Source organism: Denticeps clupeoides, chromosome 3 (genome assembly GCF_900700375.1).
Source record: "Denticeps clupeoides chromosome 3, fDenClu1.1, whole genome shotgun sequence".
Taxonomy (NCBI): domain Eukaryota; kingdom Metazoa; phylum Chordata; class Actinopteri; order Clupeiformes; family Denticipitidae; genus Denticeps; species Denticeps clupeoides.
In genome coordinates, this window is record NC_041709.1 from 19950614 (window position 1) to 19972639 (window position 22026).

The following is a 22026-nucleotide window of genomic DNA, read 5'->3' on the forward strand; positions in this document are numbered from 1 at the left end:
GCAATTCAAACCAGTCTTATATATATACACACACACACACACACACTTTGATGGATCAGACTGAATTACTGAAGTAATTCATGATGTGCTGAATAATAATTGTCACATTGAATTAATTAATGATGTTTTAATTTCCTATTTTCAATGGTTACTGACAGAATTATTTAATTATTAATTTATTCATCTATTTATTTTTGGCACTCATAAATTTGTGTGCACATATTCACACATATACCATGCCTGTGGAAAGTACTCAGAACCCCATTTAATTTTTTCTCATTAATGTACACACAGCACCCCATATTGACAGAAAAACACAGAATCTTGGACATTTTTGCAAATTTTATTCACAAATTTAAGAATGAAATATCACATGGTCCTAAATAATCAGACCCTTTGCTCAGTATTTAGTAGAAGCTCCCTATTGATCTAATACAGCCATGAGCCTGGTTTTCTCCACACAGACAGCTTAGAACGTAGGCCAAAAAGTTCTGTCTCTGTCTCATCAGACCAGAGAATTTTATTTCTCACATCTTGGGAGTCCTTCAGATGTTTATTTAGCAAACTCCATACAGGCTTTCATGTGTCTTGCACTGAGGAGGGGCTTCCGTCAGGCCACCGGTGAAGGGCTGCAGTGATTGTTGACTTTCTACAACTTTCGCACATTTCTCCAATGGCATTGCTGGAGCTCAGCCACAGTGATCTTTGGGTTCTTCTTTACCTCTCTCACCAAGGCTCTTCTTCCCCTGATAGCTCAGTTTGGCCGGACAGCCAGCTCTAGGAAGGGTTCTGGTCCACTTACGGGACCTAAACAGTCAGCTACTGAGCATGTTACCTTCAGAGGTGATAGGAGGGCCTACTCAATTTACAGTCATAATACTATGGCAGTTTGGTGGGCATATGCTGACAATCTGGAGTCAGGCACTTCTTAATACATTTTTTATACACACAGACGGTACACTCCTACACTCCAATACCAGATCATTGTTGATGAAACGTGTGTATGATCTCAAATATTGCACATACCTATTCACGCACTTTCACTGAAAGACAATTCTATATAAAATATCATCTCACCGTGTGTGGGTGTGGGAAGAGGGGTCAAAATCTAAAGCCAGCTATAAAGTTCCATTGCTCTGATGCCTGTGTTGGTCACTCAACAACTAAGGTTGTTAAATAATCTGTCACAGAAGCCATTGTCACATACTCACACAGACAGCATTCTAAAATCATGTCTTTATTAATGAGATGGAGATCAACTAGACGTCACTAGAACGACAAACAGTCTGGGCGAGTCCCATCTCTCACAACTACAACATGCTAAGAGCCTGCTGCGTCAACATGAACTTCATCAAATAAAAGCACATATGTACTTGTTACAAAAATAGTTGCATTGCCTTTAAATGATAATCTCATGGTGGAAAAATTTAAAAAGTAAATTTTAATTTCTACTTTCATTTCTGGTTTAAATTAAATATATATATATATATACCTTTTTTGCAAAAAAAGTACTGAGATCAAATAAGAAATGCACCATGAAGACTCCTGCATGTTAGTCTGAGGAGGATGTGAGGTTGACCCTGACGCTCGTTTTTTTTTTTTTCAGTCCTGATGGGTAGAAGTCCAGACGAGTCCCATCTGCATCTGAATAACAGTGACTGGGGGGCGTCCTTCCCATCATCCGAACATGGTGCCCAATGAAAAATCATTTGTACCACAGAGTGTGGTACTTCAGTTCCTTCATTTGCGGAACCCATTGCAGTCTTAAGAGTTGTCACAGAGTCAGAGGTCAAAGTTCATATGGTATAGTTTGTTCACATAGCTTTCCCTCTTTTATCCTACTTATTTCTCCTGTTTTCTCCTTTTTTTCTTCCCCCTTATCTTGTGTTCAGGGTTGGAGGTCAGGGGTCACATGATGCTGCAGCGGGATTTGCGGAGCTGTCGTCTGCGCTGCTGATACTCACTGAGTTCCTGCAGATAACCACGTGACGGCCATCGTAGCCTCTCCACCTGATCCCGCTCCTCATCTATCAGCACACACAGATCCAACAACATACGCAATGAATAAACACCATTACAAGTCCAGTACAGACACAGGACAAGTGTATTAAACAAAGTCCTATTTACTGCAGACCAATCAAGGCAATAATCATCTACCTAGTAAGATTTTGCCCTCTTTAAATCCCTTTAAACGAAACCAAAGATTACGACTTATCACATATTAATCTCTCCACTCTCAGCTTGTTCATATTTATGTTTCTGCTCTGATGGAAAAAGATGATACAGATTTAAAAAAACTGAGTCTATCTGTCTGGTGCCTTTCCCATGTCTCTGCATTATGAATTTGAATCCAGTCTGAACGTTTTCTTATTAAAGGGGACTTTATGTTCGTGCTGATCCTGCTAAAATCCGTCCACAGGAAACACCTATGCAAATAAATAATGAGACAAAGCCTCTCTGCTGAGTCATTCTTCAGAACGGAGGAAGCTGTGTTGTACCTTTACACTGCAGGGGACGGGTTGACTACATCAACTCTGCTGGAAACCAACGGTGAAACACATCGAGAATAATAAGTGATAGTCGTTCATTAGGCTATTCGTCTTAATCATTTCCGAAGTAATATAAAGTATTTTAGCCACCAACAGCATGTACAAAGGTTCCCTTTATGGTGCTGGAATCTGATTGGCTGGGACTCACCTGACAGTTCCAGGAAGTCGGGTTTGTGGCTGAAGATCAGGTAGTTGTTGGCAATGAAGTGCAGAAGCCAAACGTACAACTGGTCTGCGTTGTGGCACTGCAGAAGCAGAAGGGCGCAGTGCTTATCAATTCACAATATTCATACGTCCGACTGTGAATCTTTTTATTCCTATAGGTGAATGTAATGTTATTTAGTTCCACGGCTTGCTAGATAATTTATACATATTTAGTTTAAAAATGAAGCCACAGGAAACATAGATTTTATCAATGTTGTGCCAACCAAGTCTATAATTGTAGCTGATTGGTATTTCCATGTCTTTTTTTTTTTGCACCGCCTCAGAAGACCTGCAATGACCTGTCATTCCTGCTATTGTTATCAGTTTTTTATAACTTATTTATATAGTTTTTTTTATACCTTACACCAACAGTGTTTTTCACTTAAAATGGTGTTCCCATGTAAATATGCATTACTATGAACTGTTTCATAGACGTTTTGAGGGACATTTTCTCTCCACACTCCCGGGTGAACAGACACACGCTGTTCAATCTAATGGGTAAAGTCCAGTGTTCCCCTCTTAATGGTGCCAAAAGCCCAACGTTCATGAATTAGAACGAGGCAATGAATTACTCTCATAGACTTGCGCAGCCAAAACAAAGGCACACACTTTCACACAAACCTACAAACACCCTCCATCTCACCTTTGCTCTCCGGAGCAGCCGAATGACGCTGATGCCTGTGGATGCCAGCTCGCGACTGGGCATGCTCTGTAGGTACGCACACACGCACACCTCACACAGGTGCTGCAGCCGTTTCACCTGGTACATCTCCGCACAGACCAGCACCGCCATCGCCTGCAACACACTGGCTACACACACACACAGCCACACACACACACACACACACTGCTGTCAGCCACAAGCAACTGTGATCTGATGAAAACTATTCATTAGCATGCTGCCTCCAGAGGAATGTGCGGTCATTATATCATCATTATTTCATAATTAAGTCATCGTTATGTGTGTCTCCCTGTTACAGAGGAGTGTCTTGGGTCTTTGATACCAAAATATCTTCTTTTGGACTCATTAAGACAACATTCAATGTGGTAATCATGCTGTTTTCTTTACTGTTCAAATTATTATTTCATCCTGACACCCAGTCCATCACCATGCATGAATATTTGTGTATTTTGCTTTAAATCATTCGCAGCTTTTGTTACAAGGGCCGTTCTGTATACTCAAATGCATCTGTAATTTCAGGCCAACATTTCCTGTCCTATTGCTGTCTCTAATGCTAATGACAATCAGTTGACAAGAAAACAACATTTCGATTGTAACATATTGCTACAACTATTATTGGCAGCAGTATTACTAATATTAATATTACTAATATCTTTATTATTATTATCTTGTATTCATTTAAACAAAAATTATTATGGTAAAAAATATTACGGTATTATTATGGACTACACTGCTGAGTTGGCAGCTCACAGAAATAAGAAACAGACCAACACTCTCATACTGGCCAATAAGAATCCGTGTTTCTGGCATCGTTTTATTGCAAACACTTAGCCGCATTTCACATTAAAACTTGTACAGAGTACATAGGTGTCTGTTACAGAATTTGATGAGTTCTTGACTTGACTAATGTATAAGGATTGGTGAGATGCACTTGTACTTTGGCCTGTGAGTGCCTGTAATTCCTCACCTGGACAGCAGGAGTCAGTGTAGAGGTACTCAAGGAACGACAAAAAGGTGTCTGACGAGACGCCGTGGATGGGCACCACGCGACTGCGTGCCTCAGCATATTTCCCACTGAACATGGCTGCCATGACATCACATCTTGCCACCAGCACAGCCCTGTGCGCCGGCAACACACTCCCTGCAAAATAAATGCAAAGGGAAGTTAAATAAACATCTACAGGGTGATATACACCACACTGAATGTATTTTATCAAGACTAATAATTATAATTGGCATTCATAATGAGGGAGGTCCAGGAGGCTTCTTTGGAAGACAAGGAAAACACACACACACACACACACAAACTAGACTACGCAGGTTTATATCCAGGAGAACAGAGGTCAAGATAATTAGGGCAATGACTGGAGATAAAACAAGGCACAGGCGAAAAGGCCATGGTGTGAGCGTGCCAGCACAATATCCCCGCAAACATCAACAGTGGCGCTCAGCATTTATCTTGGCAGGCAACAAACTGGGCTGTAGATTTTGACAGTGTAGCCGCTGTGTGTGTAGCTATGTGTGAGCATTTTATGGGTGTGAACATGTTCCGTACATAGCTCACACATGGGATCTTGTTTATACGAGATTAGAAAAGAATTGAATGCTTGCCTTGTACCATGAAGATGACATCAGAGTAGAGGGGGGAGTTAAAGAGGCTCCCAAGAGTCTGTGGCCCTGTCTGTCGTGGTGTGGGCGTGTCCCTTGGGCCCTGGAGACAGGGAGCATGACAAAAGCAATGTGACTGACACCGAGCATTGATATGATTTACATATCAAAGGGTTTCTCCTATCCATATTCATAAATTCAAAACAACTAATTCACTAACATCACTTTTAGCAGGATTGGAAAAAAGTCCACAGAGGTCGTTAGTTCTTTAGAGAAATAATAAATGTGCCCCTATGAGCAAAGCACACCAATGGTAAATATGAGCTTTGAGGGTACAGAGGCAGGGCCACTATGTGTGATTGATTGACAGTTACCTTTTCTCTGCTGACAAACGAACGAACCCTGTCCATCAACTGCGCCACTGCCACCGGGCTCTTCAACTTTACCTCCACAGCTTCTTCCAGATACTCCCACTCCCACGCTCCTGTTAGACACACACAGAAACATATACATAACATATGCGCTAGATTACGCTAGTGGTCTAGCGGTAAGGAAGCAGACTTGTAACCTGAAGGGTGCCGGTTCAAATCCCGAGCCGCCAAGGTGCCACTGAGCAAAGCACCGTCCCCACACACTGCTCCCCGGGCGCCTGTCATGGCTGCCCACTGCTCACTAAAGTGAGCTGTTAAATGCAAACGACACAATGACAATCACTTCACTTTCATACACATACTCTACATCTGTCTGTCTTTATTGGAAAGTGTGGAGTATTGATCTGTGTGCATGTATGATTTTGAGTTCATGTGTTTATCAAAGCCTCTCAGGTATTTATGAACATGTTTATAGACCCCAGAACCTCCTGAGACTTTCTAATATTCATAAATACATCACTTAGGCAGTATAAAGTGCTCCCCCGCATGGGACACACACACACACTCAGAAATTGCTGACGTTGTTTTCCCAGCCATGGTAATTATCTCCTCAAGCATAATCCACACCGGACCAGATATCCTAAGGCTTTGCCTGCACCTTGGTTTTCATCCAGAAGTGGATAGTAGATGCTTTTTATTTCAGAATGAACCTTTTTTTTCTGACATTAGAAAAAAATTCTCAGATACTCATCAATACTAAAATTTAGTATTGATTTTGATATCAATTAGCACTGGTCAAAGCACTGGCATCTGCCAGTTCCTGGAAATCTCTGCCTGGATGCCTAATCAGTGGCATTTGTCCGTGATTGAAGCCCTTTTGTTAGGCTGATTGGTGCAGGCTGGGAGCCCAGCTCCCCCCCCGCCATGACAGAGCCCCCCTTTAAGGGCTCGGTCCCCAGAACCCAGGCAGAACCCAACAAACTGGGCCTAAACCTCCATTCCCTCCTCCACATCAGTATAATGACAGCCTGGACACTTCCCTTAATTATAGGTAGAACGCAATAGTTTTTACAGAAAAAAAGTATGATTTCATACAGGTTACCCTGACAGCGTCCTATTCCAGCTTTGTGCTGTTATATACAGACCTCACAAGTATAACAAGGACTTTATCGGTGACTTTGCAGATTTCCTGGCAGGAATGCTGCCTCAAGGTTCTATTCTTGGACCTCTTCTCTTTGTACTTACATCCGCTAGAGTCATTTCTTTGGACATATGGCATTGCGACGACAGTCAAATCTATATGCCACTAAAACAAGATAACGCATTCTGCAAATTTGTTACTGGTGTTTTGTAGAAATTAGAGCATGGATGTCACTGTTTTTTTTTACATGAAAAAAGACAGGTCATGTTGTTTGGAGTTAAAATTGACTTAGGTTTTTAAGTCCATACTTTTATACATGCAGTAAAACATTTGGGTGTTAGACTGGACAGCGAATTGACATTCAATGCACAGATCAGTATGAGGGGCCGTTTAGGAAATATTTCAGACATTTGTTACACATTCACATATGAAACTGACAAGCATGCATTTATACTACTGAAAACTCGCACACACACATATGAAATGCTCACACAGATACAGGTGAAATTGATGCACATCCACACACACATATGAAACACTCACACAGATACAGGTGAAAAGCACGCACAAACACATATGAAATGCTCACACAGATACATGTGATGGACTCTTATGTAACAAACAAAAATTTTACTTTTCACTATATCTGGAAGTCATTTCAGTATATCCGGAAGGCATTTCAGTATATCCGGAAGTCATTTCAGTATATCCGGAAGGCATTTCAGTATATCCAGAAGGCATTTCAGTATATCCAGAAGGCATTTCAGTATATCCGGAAGGCATTTCAGTATATCTGGAAGGCAGTTCTATGGATTCTATTTTGGCGACCCGATTAAAAAAGCGGCAAGGTGCCACTGAGGTGCCACCATCCCCACCCACTGCTCCCCGTGCGCCTGTCATAGCTGCCCACTGCTCACCAAGTTTGATGGTTAAATTTAGAGGACACATTCCACTGTGCGCACAGTGTGCTGTGCTGATGTGTATCACAATGACATTCACTTTACTTTTTATGGGCGTTTAACACAGTTTAAGTCTAATTTTTGTTTTTTACATAAGAGACCTTTTCACATGTATCTGTGTGAGCATTTCATATGTGTGTGCGTCCATTTCACCTGTATCTGTGTGAGTGTTTCATATGTGTGTGTGCGAGTTTTCAGTAGTATAAATGCATGCTTGTCAGTTTCATATGTGAATGTGTGTGTGTTTCACATGTGTTTGTGTAACAAAAGTCTGAAATATTTCTTAAACAGCCCCTCATAGCTCAGTGGTCAAAACCATCTTATTTTCAGTTAAGACAACTGTCCAGAGTCAAGCCACTTCTCTCTTTTGGCGTCACTTTGAGATTTTAATCCATGCTTTTATTACAAATTGTCTGGACTACTGCAACACACTTGATTGTTGGTCTTAAGCAGAGGCCACTTGATCAACTTCAGTTGGTCCAAAATGCTGCTGCGCAGCTTTTAACTGGTACAACAAAAAAAAAAAACACAAGCACATTACTCCAGTTCTAGTATCGATCATTTGCTCCCAGATTGATTTTAAAATTATTTTGTTAGATTTTTAAATGTTTTCATGGCCTTGCCCCACAGTATCTGTCCAATCTGCTTCAGTAATATGCTCCTCATTGTTAGTCGTCCCTAAGACAAGGAGGAGCTTTTTCAGTCGCTGCTTCAAGACTTCGGAACGAAAGGCCCTTGAACATCAGGCAGTCCGACTCCCTTCCTGCTTTTAAAAACTCCCTCAAAACACATTTTTTATCCTTGGCTTTTACTGTTTTATTGTGGTTGTTATTATTTAATTGTTTTATTCGCCGTCTCTTTTCTTTTTGTCTGTGTACGACAGACTGTGGACGAACACACACACACACACACACACACAAACACACTGCATGCAACAATCACATGGCCCAACACAGGTGAGTCACAATTTTTTATAAAAGCCTCTCTTATTTTTCCATTCTACAATAGAAACACTTGTCCGGTAATGACACACATCACACAATGAATGTTCCTCTGCATCAAACAACAAAAGGTACCACATCTTGTTTATAATGTCTCATACACACACACACACACACACACACACACACACAATTTGCCTGCAGTCACAAATACTGCAGGCATAAATACTACCTCATTACATGCATACATACATACATATGAGTCATATATACGCACACAAACACACAGTAACAAATAAAAAGACACACAAATACTGATTTGTAACTACTAGATAAGGGGTTTACTAAATGCCATAAATGTAAATATAAATACATTTTCAAATACTTTCTTATGTAGTCTACTCTTTATCTCTCTCTCTCAGACACACACACACATATACACACACATTCCTGCTAAATGTGAGCACTCGCACTCTCCCTCCTGGCCTTCTTACTAACCCAGACACACACACACGGCTCTGCAGTAACTGTGAGTGGAATACAAGTGTGTGTAAATGTGAATGTGAGTGTGTGTGTGTGTGTGTGTGTGTATGATGTATACCCCTGCTCACAAACCATTCGGAGTTAATAAGCAGCTGGAACTGGAATAAATCTTTACGCTCTCCCAGACAAGAAACAAGCGAGCAGCAACACTGCATTTCACAAAGCACCACGACGTACACACAACTTTGATCACTGATACAGGGACCCACAGATGTCAAAAAAAGAAGAAGAAAACCAGCCTGTGAACAAATGTGAGGGGATTGTTCCAGGCCGAAATAACACCTGTGTGATCCTCAGCCACAACCCGATGTGACAACAGTGGAGAGACAGCAGAGGGAACATGAGGAAGTGAGAGACCATAGACAGGAAAAAAAAAAAGGGTTGAGCCCCTCTCCCGCAAATCACTCTGTGTGTGTGTGTGTGTGTGTGTGTGTGTGTGTGTGTGTGTATACGTCAGCATTTCCCACGGGAATGAACATACAAACACACAAATACACACTGTCAACATCACCCCAGCATGTACAGTAAGTACCTCTTGGTACCTCTTGACACAAACACACACATCAGACCTCTGCGCAGAAACATTAGACACACACACACACACACACACACACACACACACACGAACACAAAGCGTAATTCCCTCAAGAAATGAATAATTACTAGTTGGTTGTAGAAAAGCAGACCGGTTCTCTCTCTCTTCCCAAATTCTTCCCTGGCTGAGGACCAGCACGAATTCATGTAACAGTTTTGTTCATTCGGAAAAATGTAGCCTCCCGAATCCATCATAAATTCTGCAGCACTGTATTACACCCCAAGCTGATGGCTCACTTTTTTTCAGTGGTGAACGTCTAAACCAGTGTTGGGGAGTAACGGCATAACGTAATTAAATTACAAATAAAATGTCACTGTAGGATTAATTAAATTACAGTCACTTATGGAAATATTCCTGATTGCAATTTTAGGTACATTTTGATAGTGTGTACAGATGTTGGAGATGGACCGTCCGCGTGCTGTCTCCTGCAGCCGACAGCCCCCCGCTAAAAAGGTTAAATCGGTGGTGCGCAACCAGTCAGTTTCAATTTTCAATCGGTAGCAAAGTGTCCGCACGCTCAGCGTATAATCGTGGACCGTAAACATTTAACACACAAAGTCAAAAGAGCAAAAAACCTGATGAGTCAACCGATCTGACTAATGTGGCACAGCTTTGAGTGTTTATCAGGTTTTTGGACATATGAATACCAACAAAGCGCCGATGTCCATTTTACAATTAAAAGAACGCACCAGATGTGAAGATATTTTCTACTTGTTAGTTATTTGTTACTATGAGTCGGCTGATTCTGTGAAAGCTAATTTCCATCGCAGCTTATGGTGCTCCAGCAATGGTTGGTTGCACTAGTCTGCCTGAAATAAGATTTCCTGAAACTCCTATTGGATTTTGCTTTCCTGATGCATCTTACGAAACGTCTCACGCAGCTTAATTGAATGAAAATATATACAACATGGTTAGTTCTGTGAAGGCATGTACAACAGTGAAAGAAAGTGAAGTGATTGTCATTGTCATTGTGAAGCAACATCAAGCACACCCTTAGTGACTGTGGGCATAAGAGACATTTACATTTACAGCATTTACCAGATGCCCTTATCCAGGGCGACTTACAAGCAGTAGTTACAGGGACAGTCCCACTGGAGACACTTAGGGTTAAGTGTCCTGCTCAGGGACACAATGGTAGTGAGTGGGATTTGAACCTGGGTCTTCTGGATCATAGGCAAGTGTGTTACCCACTAGGCTACTACCACCAGTGGGTAGCCATGACAGGTGTGTGGGGACGGCGCTTTGCTCAGTGGCACCTTCCAATTACGGGTCCGATTCCTTACCCACTAGGCCACCACTGCCCCTAAAAGCAACTACAACTGCTGTCTGGTAGGAGGCTGCAATGCTGAGGAACTGACCTGAGGAACTTTCCACACCTGCAGGTAGAACTTAGGCATCAGGGCAAACTCTGATGCTAACTTGTGTGTAACTTGACTGTTCACATTATGAGTAAAATCAAAAGATCTTGTGAGAATTTGACAAGCGATTTGCATCCTTTGCATCCATCAAACCTAGTGCCAGCTACCTGTGTTTGGTGCACTGTGTTTTCTGCCACTGAAATTTCAAAGCAAAATCCTATGTTCAAATGCTGCCTGTCCAAAAATAAAGTCCCTACCTGGATTTAACAAAGCAAATAGGTCAGAGCCTCTTTTGGATAATTACTGCATGGGTGATTATGTTTCAAGCGACAAGTTTTTTAACACAAACTGATGCACTGAGAAGCTTCTCATTTCTTAATCAGTCATGTCAGAAAACACATTCTGTGGTCATGAGAAAGGTCTGATTCAGGAGGGTCAAATTATTGCCAAAATGTCTGTGGAGATTGGGTTAAGAACTGTTCAGCAAATTGTCTAGTTGAACCATCATCTTCACATAAGACATAATCTTGAATGATTGTGATCATTCCCTTTAGAAATGAACCATTGCTTGGTATATTATTGGTTATTGAAATCTTTTTTCATATTCAGTATTTATTGTGCCCTATAGTGTTGAAGAAGTGAAGTGATTGTCACATGTGATACACAGCAGCACAGCACACGGTGCACACAGTAAAATTTGTCCTCTGCATTTAACCCATCACCCTGAGTGAGCAGTGGGCAGCCATGACAGGCGCCCGGGGAGCAGTGTGTGGGGACGGTGCTTTGCTCAGTGGCACCTCAGTGGCACCTTGGCGGATCGGGATTCGAACCGGCAACCTTCTGATTACGAGGCCGATTCCTTAACCGCTAGGCCACCACTGCCACCACTGTTGATCATGGTTACAACTCAGTTTGTTACTCAATTTGTGCCCACGCCAGTTTTAGTCTGGTAATTTAGAACCCGTGCAACGTTATAGTCACTGGAAAAAACGATAAAGCACCAAGAATCTGATTATCTGGAAACAAAAAAAAAACAAGATGATGATGATATAAAAAAATATATCTGAAAGCAAATCTGGAGTTGCGTGAGCCGCTGAAGAAGCTCTTTAAGAAAACAAGGTTTGTTCCACCATTGTAGGCTTGTGGTTGTAGAAATGCAGACTTTCCAGATTCTGCACCGGCTGAGCACCAGCACCCGGGAGTCTGAAGACTGAAAAACGGAAGCCACCCAAAAACCATCATTAATTGTGCAGCGCTGTAATACACACAAGCTGACGGCTCATTGCATTCTGGGGGGAGCAATGAGCTGAAGTGATGCTGAAAACTCAAATGGAAATGCAGCGAAATCAAAGCAAAACATTAGTTCAGTCATCATGGCAAGATTTACTAAGGTGGCTCTGGCATTGTTAGAGCTTTGATATTGAAGATGATTTATTATTGGCTCAATCATCACTCCACTCAGACACACACACACACACACATATATGTACATAGACAGATGGCAGCCTCACCTCTTTAGAGAAACAACAGCATGTACATGAGTACCCACCTTGACAACATCTCCCATGCAGAGATACATTAGCATCTCCGGGAAACACACTCTCTCTCAGAGAGCTTGACCTCTACACAAAAACATTTGCGTCCTGCCCATATGTACAAACCTAATTCCCTGCAGAGATAAAATCAGTTCCCTCCTCACGCACGCACACCCAGATGGCAGAAAACGGAGAAGTATGGACACGCACATTTTATACATGCAGGCAACATACAGACAGACACACACTCACCTCTGTAGAGAAACATCAGCGTCTCCCACAAGCACACACACAGCAGAGGGTCTTTCACCACCAGGCGGCTGAGGCGTCCAGGCAGGTGTCCCTCCGGCCGCGGCGGGTCCTCCAGACCTCCGTCCCAGGTGGAGAGGAGTGAGTGGGGTCCTTCCCTTTCCCGACAGGCGCACTGGGAGACGGGCCGTTCCCAGGCACCACGGGCCCCCAGGAGCTGCCTGAAGTAGGGGCTGACTGCACACAGCACGGCGGCGTGCGCCCATCCCAGCTCCTTCCCAGATTCCCCGGCGTAGAACGCCACATCTGCAAACTGCACCCCGCGCTCCAGCAACCACTGCATGTCCTGGCAGAAACTGGACTCCTCCACCCTGACCGGGGGAAGACGAGCTGACAGAGTGATGGGGGTGATGGGAAAAAGGAAGGAGAAGAGAGTAAATACTTGTGGATTTTAGATGGGAACTCATTTCATTATTGAACTCTGTAACATCTATTCGATCCATTTGAAGACATTTACAGCATTTATCAGACGCCCTTATCCAGAGCGACTTACAATCAGTAGTTACAGGGACAGTGTCTTCTCAGGGACACAATGGTAGTAAGTGGGATTTGAACCTGGGTCTCCTGGTTCACAGGCAAGTGTCTTACCCACTAGGCTACTACCAAGAGATGATAACTGATATTTCTTAAGTGATAAGGTGTTTAAATTGCCGTAGATTTGGAAATATTTGCACGTCTAAAGGCAGTCCCTTCAGTTAACACAAATTTAACAAAAGCCCATGAATTCTGCACAACCTTGCAATACACAGTCATACAGTGGCCCTGAAGGTCAAAACGCCATGATGTTTCAGGACAGGACCACATTTCGTGTTTGTGACTAGACAGTACCATGTCACTCACGAGCCGTGCCAGTTCGCCTAGCATACATGCCTCTGGACGGGGAGAGCATGCAAACTCCACGCACATAATAATGTATTTAATTCTATTTAATTCTAAATGCTCACATTCATATGTATGCTGTCGCAGTTTGGCCACAGTTCACTGAACGCCCGTACGCACACACAGAATCGCCAGGTAGCACAGATGAGGGAACCAAATGTGTCACATTTACCAATAAATTGTCAATATAAAGGGTTGTTTTGTTCTGATTGGAACAAGTTGGCCTTGAAATTTTTTTTTTGTCTGCAATAATGTACAAGAATCCTGAAGGAACTGAATGAAGCATTTAACTGAGATCTGAATGGGTGCATTTGCTTTTCTCATGCTCATATTAATTTAATCTTTGTATTAGAGTGTTAATACTGGGGGTATTTTGGTTTTTTAATTAAATCTTTTGAAACGCACAGCCCAGAGATATACACCCCGACACACACACACACGCACACGCACACACAGCATCGTTAGAGAACAGGCAGGTTGAAGAGTCCCAGAGCAGACAGCTCCGGCTGAATTCTGAACCCTTAGGCTGTGTGTGTGTGTGTGTGTGTGTGAGGGAGAGAGGCAGAGAGGGAGAGAATGAGAGAGAGAGAGAGAGAGAGAGAGAGAGAATGAGAGAGAGAGAGAGAGAGAGAGAGAGCGATCCCTTCTGCCCATTCCTCTATCAGGATGCATCAGGGCCATCGTCTGAGAGCACGATTAAACTGCACTTACGGATGATGTATCTCACGACCGCGTGATGTGTGTGTTTGTTGGGTAATGCAGCTCTTTAAGGCGCTCCTCAGTAAAATAAAGAGACTGATGCCGCTGCTCTGCACTCTGTTCAAGAGTCTCATCATATGCTGACGCAGCAGGACAGACAATTATCTGGCTGTGTGAAGCATAAGCAACATTCTGTGACCTGTTACCTGGCTGCTCCAGATGAGGTGGGCGAGGCTCGTTCATCCTGTAACCCCGCCTCTTGTCTGGCCGCTCCTTTGCCTTCTGCTTCAAGCACTGAATCACAAAGTACTCCAGCTGTATACACACAAACACACTATTAAATACTGTATTAAACACTGTTAACACAAACAAACATGAATAGAGTCACAGTATATTCAAATTGTATATGTAAGCTATATACAACAGCACATGTCCACAGCCCGCTACATATATCAAATCTGATTGATCTAGTCAGCCAAATGTAGATTTGCTAGATGTATTGATTAACAATTACAACATTTATTTACATACAGAGCTGCATTAATTATTTTCGCCCAGATGATAGGACCGTCGGACTACTGTGAAAATTCCTCTCCAGCACATCCCAACGATCCTCAGCAGGGTGATGGTCTGGACTCTGTGGTGGCCAATCCATGCGTGAAAATGATGCCTCATGCTTCCTGAACCACTCTTTCACTTTTTAAGCACGTTGAATCTTGGCATTGTCATCTTGGAATATGACCGTGCCATCAGGGGAGGAGAAATCCACTGATGGAATAATTTGGTCATTCAGGTAGTCAGCTGACCTCATTCTTTGGGGACAGAATTTTGCAAAGATGATGGTTCCCCACAACCCTTCCAGTTTTTAAAAATGCATTAGACAGTTCTTAACCCAATTTAAGTAGATTCTGCAACCGATGCATGCCAATAATGCGACCCTCCTGAAGCAGATCTTTTCCACGACCACAGGATGTGCCTTCCGACGTGGTTGTTTAAGAAATGAGAAGTTACTCACTGCATCAGTTACGGTTAAATAACTTGTTCCCAGCTAAAATACAATCATCCATGCAGGAATGATCCTATTTGCTTTATTAAATCCGGGTGGGGACTTTTTTTGACAGGTTGTGTATTATATAGAGTACTCAATTAACAATATAGAAAAAGTGCATAACAATCACAAATCAATATGTAAATGTGATATTAATTGACAAAAAACTAAATGCCTCTAATAGTACCATGTTCATGACAGAAAAAAATGGCGTGACATAGAACGCTATCATTTTAAGACCATCACTGTCCCCTGACAAAGATATACTTCAGCTATATCACCCTTGGGTGCATCAGAACTGTAAACAGACAGGAGCTGTCAGCAACTTGACCAGCACAAAAGCACTGAGGTGCCTGACAGCCCTGCTGGGGCACACTTACTGAACCATGAAGCATTGAAATCCTACACAAATGCTCCAGTCAAAAAACTTCCCGAATCCAAACAATCTCCTCTGGCCAACAGCGTGGTAAAACTCTCCAATTCTCAAAACACTGCTCCATGACACTCCCGTCCAAAACACTCATTCCGAAGAGTTCCAGTACCGCATTACACACGTCCTAAAACTACATACTGAACCCTCCATAACACCTCCACCCAATGATTTCCTCCGTAACATGTGCAACTAAATAATATGTACTAGGCGCTACACTCAAAGCTCTGATGATAATCTGTCTTCATTGGTAGTAGACGTGGTCCTGGTAGCAGACCTCCATCACATCGCATTTTTACCCGTGACACACACATAGATGGACAAAACACCGATGTCAGGTTCTGTCTGTCACGCACCACACTGCCAAAGTAGCGTCCCACAAAGTAGTTGTTCAGAGACGGCAGCTCTAGGTACGTGGCACCAAGGTCCCGGGACAACTGAAGTCCTTCACCATGGGGAACACAGCTGGTCCAGTCAGAAGCGCAGAGAGGACAGGTACATGGAGGTCCCTCATCTGACAGTCAGACAGAAAGAAAGAAAGAAACGAAGGAAGAGGAAGATGGTACACTACTTTTACTCATTACACTAATGTACAGTATTACCAAACCCATAATACAAACACACACATTTGTACAAATTAATGCCGAAACACAGGTCTGTTACACACAACATCTGGACAAATAGTGTGTGTGTGTTTGTGTGTACGTGTGTGTGAACAAGAGCTTGAGAAGGGGAGAGAGAGAACAGTCAGCATGCTGCCAGGATTGTACATGAATCATAAAAGCCTGGAGTGGAAGATAGACCTCAAGATAGTATTACACACACACACACACACACACACACATATCCCAACACACACTCTGACTGCATGGCCTTCGAGAGAGCGCGTGTGTGTATGCACGTGCACGCATGTACACACACCCACCGATGAAGAATGGTGTGATTATGAGTGCGCTCACTTGTATGCGAGTATGTGTGTGTACCAATACGCACCCCCTCCGTGCCAACTACATGCCAGGCACCCCAAAGCCAGCGAAAAGGAAATTAAAGGCCCGACTCTCAATCCCGGCATTCACTGGTGTCTAAGTTTAGCTCGTAAACAACAGCAGCGAACCGCCGTAACCCCTGGTAGCCCCAAGCCCAGCCGCCACCCCCCCCCTCCTTTCTCTGGATGCATTAAGCACCCTCTGGGAAAAAAGCATGGACTGAACAAGATCGGTCTTTTCTGAGGCGAGACACATTTCACAGCACGGTCCTCGCCCCGGTCTCCAAGGCCACATCCTTGGTTATCAGAAATAACGGCTTTCAGGCACCGCACTTCGTTCGTCTCCGCTTTACAGCGTCAGCAAAAAGGAAGACTTCATCTGTCAAAAAAAAGTCTAAAAAAAAGAACCTCCCAGAGGATGGCACATCTATAATAATCACGTTTGTATGGGTTTTAATTTTTTGGGGTTTTTTTTGTATGTGTTCTCTCTCCGTGTTAATTAGCATAATTGACTTTTTGCTACAATTGGCTTTCGTTTGTACGGTTCGGGGTGATGTTCACCCTGTGAAGGGACTGTAGATTCAGTATTCAGTTACTGAATAGTTGCTGATATTCAGCCAGGAGACAAACTGAAACGATACGGGCCTTTAATTTCTCAGCCTCTGGGTTCTCCAAAAAGGACCATCTTGCTGAATAATTTATTCCAAAGCTCATGAATATCCAAACAGAACCAGGTACAGTTGGGGATGTTCTTACAGGACAATCTTCGGGGGGGGGGGGGGGGGGGGGGCGGCCTACGATCCCAATCCAGTGCACGTTTTCCACACAACATTAAATCCGAGATTTATTACTTCGGATCGGCCAGAGGGGCCTTTGCACACGACTCACGGGAGAAGGAAGTGTGGGCACACAGCAGGAACGCAGCCCTTGGAACGCTGATCCAAGGAGACTTCAAATGGACTGTGATTGGATCACTCTGACCTAAATCTACGCAGCACACAGGTGCAAAGTCATGCATGTAATGTGGCTGCGTGCTCGTGCACCCACATCAAAGCTTAGCCGAGATACAAGTTGTGGCACCAGATCTGGCAGTCGTGGTTCATTACTTGTGACCGGAGCAAATCCAACTACCCCACATATCCAGAAACCCACAAGCGCTAGCCATCTGAGTGCTCTTACTATGCCGTGGAGCTTATGTGTGGTTTCCTTAGAAGAGCTCTAGGGGGTGCACGAATCAGACAATCTCATCATTTGATTTGGTTTCCTTTCTTGAACTCATGGTTTGACTCAAAAATCGATTATTGATTTGCAAGCCATTCTCAATGTAATCAATCAATTGATATGTTTGAAGATTGCGGTTTTGAGTTACTTTTAGGAAGTTTGCCGCTTTTGTATACGTTTTGGCACATTTTGGACAATTTTAGGTTGAAAGAATCATGTGTCTGGCAACACTGCAGCAGGGACTGCTGTTCCTATATAGAATTGTTCCTATATAGACAAGGGTAAAGCCACCTATGCAGTCTTGCAAATACAGGATTTCTGCTGAAGTTATCTTGCTAACCAGCAGCCCATCCTGGCTGGTACTGCCATTGAGTTTCTGTATCATCGGGTAAACCCTCAGTCTGGCATGAAAATTGTAAAGTAACAGTGCCCCAGCTTATATAGCGCCTTTATCTCCTGTCAGTCATGCTGAAGCTAGTGCCTCCATTTATTAACAGTGTAACAGTGAACCCTGTCCGAGGGCATGGGGCATGATGGAGAAGTAGATTATTTCACATCATTATCATTGCTGCCACACGATTCCTTAAAGATTCATTGTTTACCAACTTTAAAACATTTATTGGGAAATACTGCCCCCTATGGAAGTGAAAAAAATCTTACACACTGCACCTTTAAAGCAAAATAATGGTCATAGAATATGTACATAAGCACACAGGGCCAAGTGGAAATGCCTACACTATGACCTGATGTGCACCAATACTACATGAAACTCCACGTAGCACTACACTAAAACTACGTGAATTTGTCCAGATATGATGTTGTAGCAGTATAATACACACACAGAGTTCTCATCCAGAATTATAATCTGCTGACCCATCAAAGAGTGTTTAAAATACTTTGCATAAATGTGATCTTTATACCAGCTTCATCTGCGAAATGACCGTTCATTATCAGACAAAGCAGGGACGGGAGGAGTAGCGGATGGAGGAAGGGTGCTTAATCTGGATAACTGGAATGGGGCCAGCGCCTTACAAAACACCATCCGTCTCACGAGGAACCAAGGGACGGTATTGACGGCGTACATCAGAAACCACTGTCTCTGTCACGGATCTGGCCGATCGGCACCATCGTGATCAGTGTGTGCGTAGAATATTACCGCCATTCAATAATGCTAATGCAATATGGAATACAAGTCTAACAGCAGTTCAATGCTTATCAGGTACTGCCAGTTTTATGGGTTTTGGTGTTTTTTTTTTGTTTTTGCATCTACCAATTTTCCCTTTTTTATCAAGACCTCTTGTTTTTAGGCCAATGTGCTCAGTATTTATGCTGAATATAGAACATTTGTATGTAGTCCTCTTCCTCGGCGCAGCCAAGGTGTAGTCTGATTTGCTATTTAAAATCAGTGATCACACATCCCATATTCAGCATGCTGGCGTAACGGCACTAGCGACTCGGTCAGTACTCACCGTTTAGGCGCGCCCCGACCGCCACCAGGATGACAGGCACGCCCCAGTGCCTCAGGAGCGGGCGGAGTCGCGGAGCGTACACGTTTCGCACCTGCTGGAAAGCCAGCTTGTCGTTGACGGAATACTTTATCACCACAATGTCCGCCTGCTCCAGCACACTCCTCACACCAGCCCAGTCACTGTCCAACAGGTCCTGGGGGGGGAAGGATGGGCAAGGCAAGAATTTATTCTGTAAAAGAGCGATGCAGACCAGGTTCCCAGATAATTGCACTAATTGTCTGATTAATAATTGAGATCTACCTGCTCTCCTCGAGCCGACACCCAACATCTAATTAAGCCCAAATAACTGTGCAGGGGGTTCAATTCAATCGTTAGTAGGGCGATTAGTATGAAGGTAATTATCCCGACAGGTAGACCTCTACAGCAGAACTACAACTGGGTTGAGGAGGAAATAGGACCTCGGGTCAAAGGTCACTACCTTGGTGTGAAACGTGCTCCCGCTACACGGAATATTAAGATGCCAGGAATCAGCCAGAACCAGACAGTAAAGACCCTCCCTCCATCTCTTCCCCCGATGCGTCTCTCACCCAGCTGGGACAGTCCTGCACCACCACGCGCACGTCCCCGAACACTCGGGACTGGTATTCCATGAAGGCGGAGTTCAGAGGGTGTCGGCCGGGCACGCCGCCGCCGGAGAGGGTGCCCTCCACGTCCCTGCCCCCCGGCACGGCGCCGTGGCCCAGGTAGCTCCACAGCAGGCTGCCCTGGAGCTGCCCCTGCGCCGGGCCACCATCTCCTGGGCCCACGCCGCCAGGACACTCGCTGCCCAGGGCCACGATGTGAATGGACCTGCGGAGACGCGGCACGGTGGCATCAGTCTGGGGAGGCTGGAAGGCACAGCACATAAACGCCGAACTCGGAGAGTGACACTGTGACATTCTTCAGCCTCATTAACTATTTTTGTCACGATGGCGCGTGCGTGATGTTGCCATCGAACAAACGACACAGAGCGTCCCGGCCCCCCGGCAACTGTTTTATTAGCGTTATTATCACAATTAATACCAACACTCATTGACTGGGCGTGCAAATGCCGCCTTCGCTTGTCACGCAAATTTGCACGTGTGGTGCGGGCGACGTGGGCGTTTCGTCCCGTGCGATAAGAACCTATGTGCGTGTGTGTGTGTGTGTGTGTGTGTGTATATATATATATAGAGGGAGAGGGAGAGAACTCACATGTCGACCCGAGCCCCGGGATGGACCGCGCTTGGAGAGCTCGTTCCTCGGCGCCGCCGCCTGCCCTCACATCGGTCGCCCGGTCGCGCCGCGGTTTTTCCGCAATGAAGGTCGCGCGCGCGCTCGGGCGGGCGTGCGGGCGCGCGCGCGCCGTAATCCCCCCTTCTCCCGCCCCGGGGCTCCCCGCTCGCTCCCCCGGGAGAGGCGGCTCCTGGGTCGTCCACGCGGCGCCCGGTCGCTCCCACGGCGCGCGGCGGTGCGCATTGGCGCTGCGCGGCTGCGAGGGGAGGCGGACGGGGATTGATCCTTCCTCCCTCCTCCCCAACCCCGCCCGCCCGCCCGGTCCACGGACCCGGGGCACTGCGCTAAAGACGAGAGAGAGAGGGAGAACCCCGAACCCGCGCGGCACCCCACAGATCCGCGGCGTCTGACGTCACTGTGAAAGAGGGAGACGGGATACATGAAAAAAGACCAAGAGACGGACAGAGAGAGAGAGAGAGAGAGAGAGAGAGAGAGAGTTGACACTCTTCCTGACTCAGCAAACCCGAGGACGGTCCTGTGGATGTCTGCGCGGATTACACGCTCATCCCCTCTTATCCCAGACCGAACTAAGACTCACTTCTGGGGTCCTGGATCCCAGTTCTGGTGTTCAGATTCCCTGGACAAACCCCTGCATATTTCCACACAAAACCTCTCAGAGCATCACACCAGAACAAAGGACCGCCAGTTACCATAATAATAAAACACGATTAAAACAACAGAACGTTGTGGCCAAACTGTGTTTAGGCACCATTTTGCATGAATGCTTCCCTTTGAAGAGAAAGTAAAGTGATGGTCATTGTGATGCACCGCGGCACAGCACACGGTGACACAACAAAATGTGTCCTCTGCATGTAACTCATCACCCTTGGTGAGCAGTGGGCAACAATGACAGGCGCCCAGGGAGCAGTGTGTGGGGACCTCAGCGATTCCTTACCCGCTAGGCCACCACTGCACCTTAGATCTGCAATAAATGAAACGTTTCGTTCACCATCCAGCTAATGTCGAGGTTCCTGGATGCCGATGCTGCCTTGAAGGGTCGATGTGTATCCTTTTATCCATAATAGGCCATGTCATGGAGGATGGCTGCTGTCCCACAAATCCTTGCGGTTTCCTTTGATCAGCTCAGTGCTGAAGGTGACGCCTTCTTTGGGCTGGTGGGAAGCAGGACATTTTCATGGTGCTAATTAGTTACTAATTGGGGTTGGAGAAGATTTTGTGGCTGCCC

General features: G+C 44.7%; 1 protein-coding gene across 2 annotated transcripts; it reads right to left on the reverse strand.

Annotated features, from left to right (window-relative positions):
- Window positions 1-1224: 1224 nt before the first annotated feature.
- On the reverse strand, window positions 1225-21098 carry rhobtb3 (Rho related BTB domain containing 3). Of its 2 annotated transcripts, XM_028973220.1 has the most exons (12): window positions 20760-21098; window positions 20114-20375; window positions 19527-19719; window positions 16208-16365; window positions 14580-14688; window positions 12739-13125; window positions 5418-5527; window positions 5047-5146; window positions 4403-4576; window positions 3397-3563; window positions 2698-2794; window positions 1225-2027 (listed from the first exon to the last, which is right to left on the reverse strand). In XM_028973220.1, coding segments are annotated over exons 1-12 (1878 nt in total). In that variant the 5' UTR covers window positions 20762-21098; the 3' UTR covers window positions 1225-1908. The 2 variants fall into 2 exon arrangements, 1 of the variants encoding a protein (XP_028829053.1); XR_003749187.1 differs by lacking the exon at window positions 1225-2027 and having other exon boundaries at window positions 2704-2794; window positions 5054-5146.
- Between the last annotated feature and the right edge of the window lie 928 nt (window positions 21099-22026).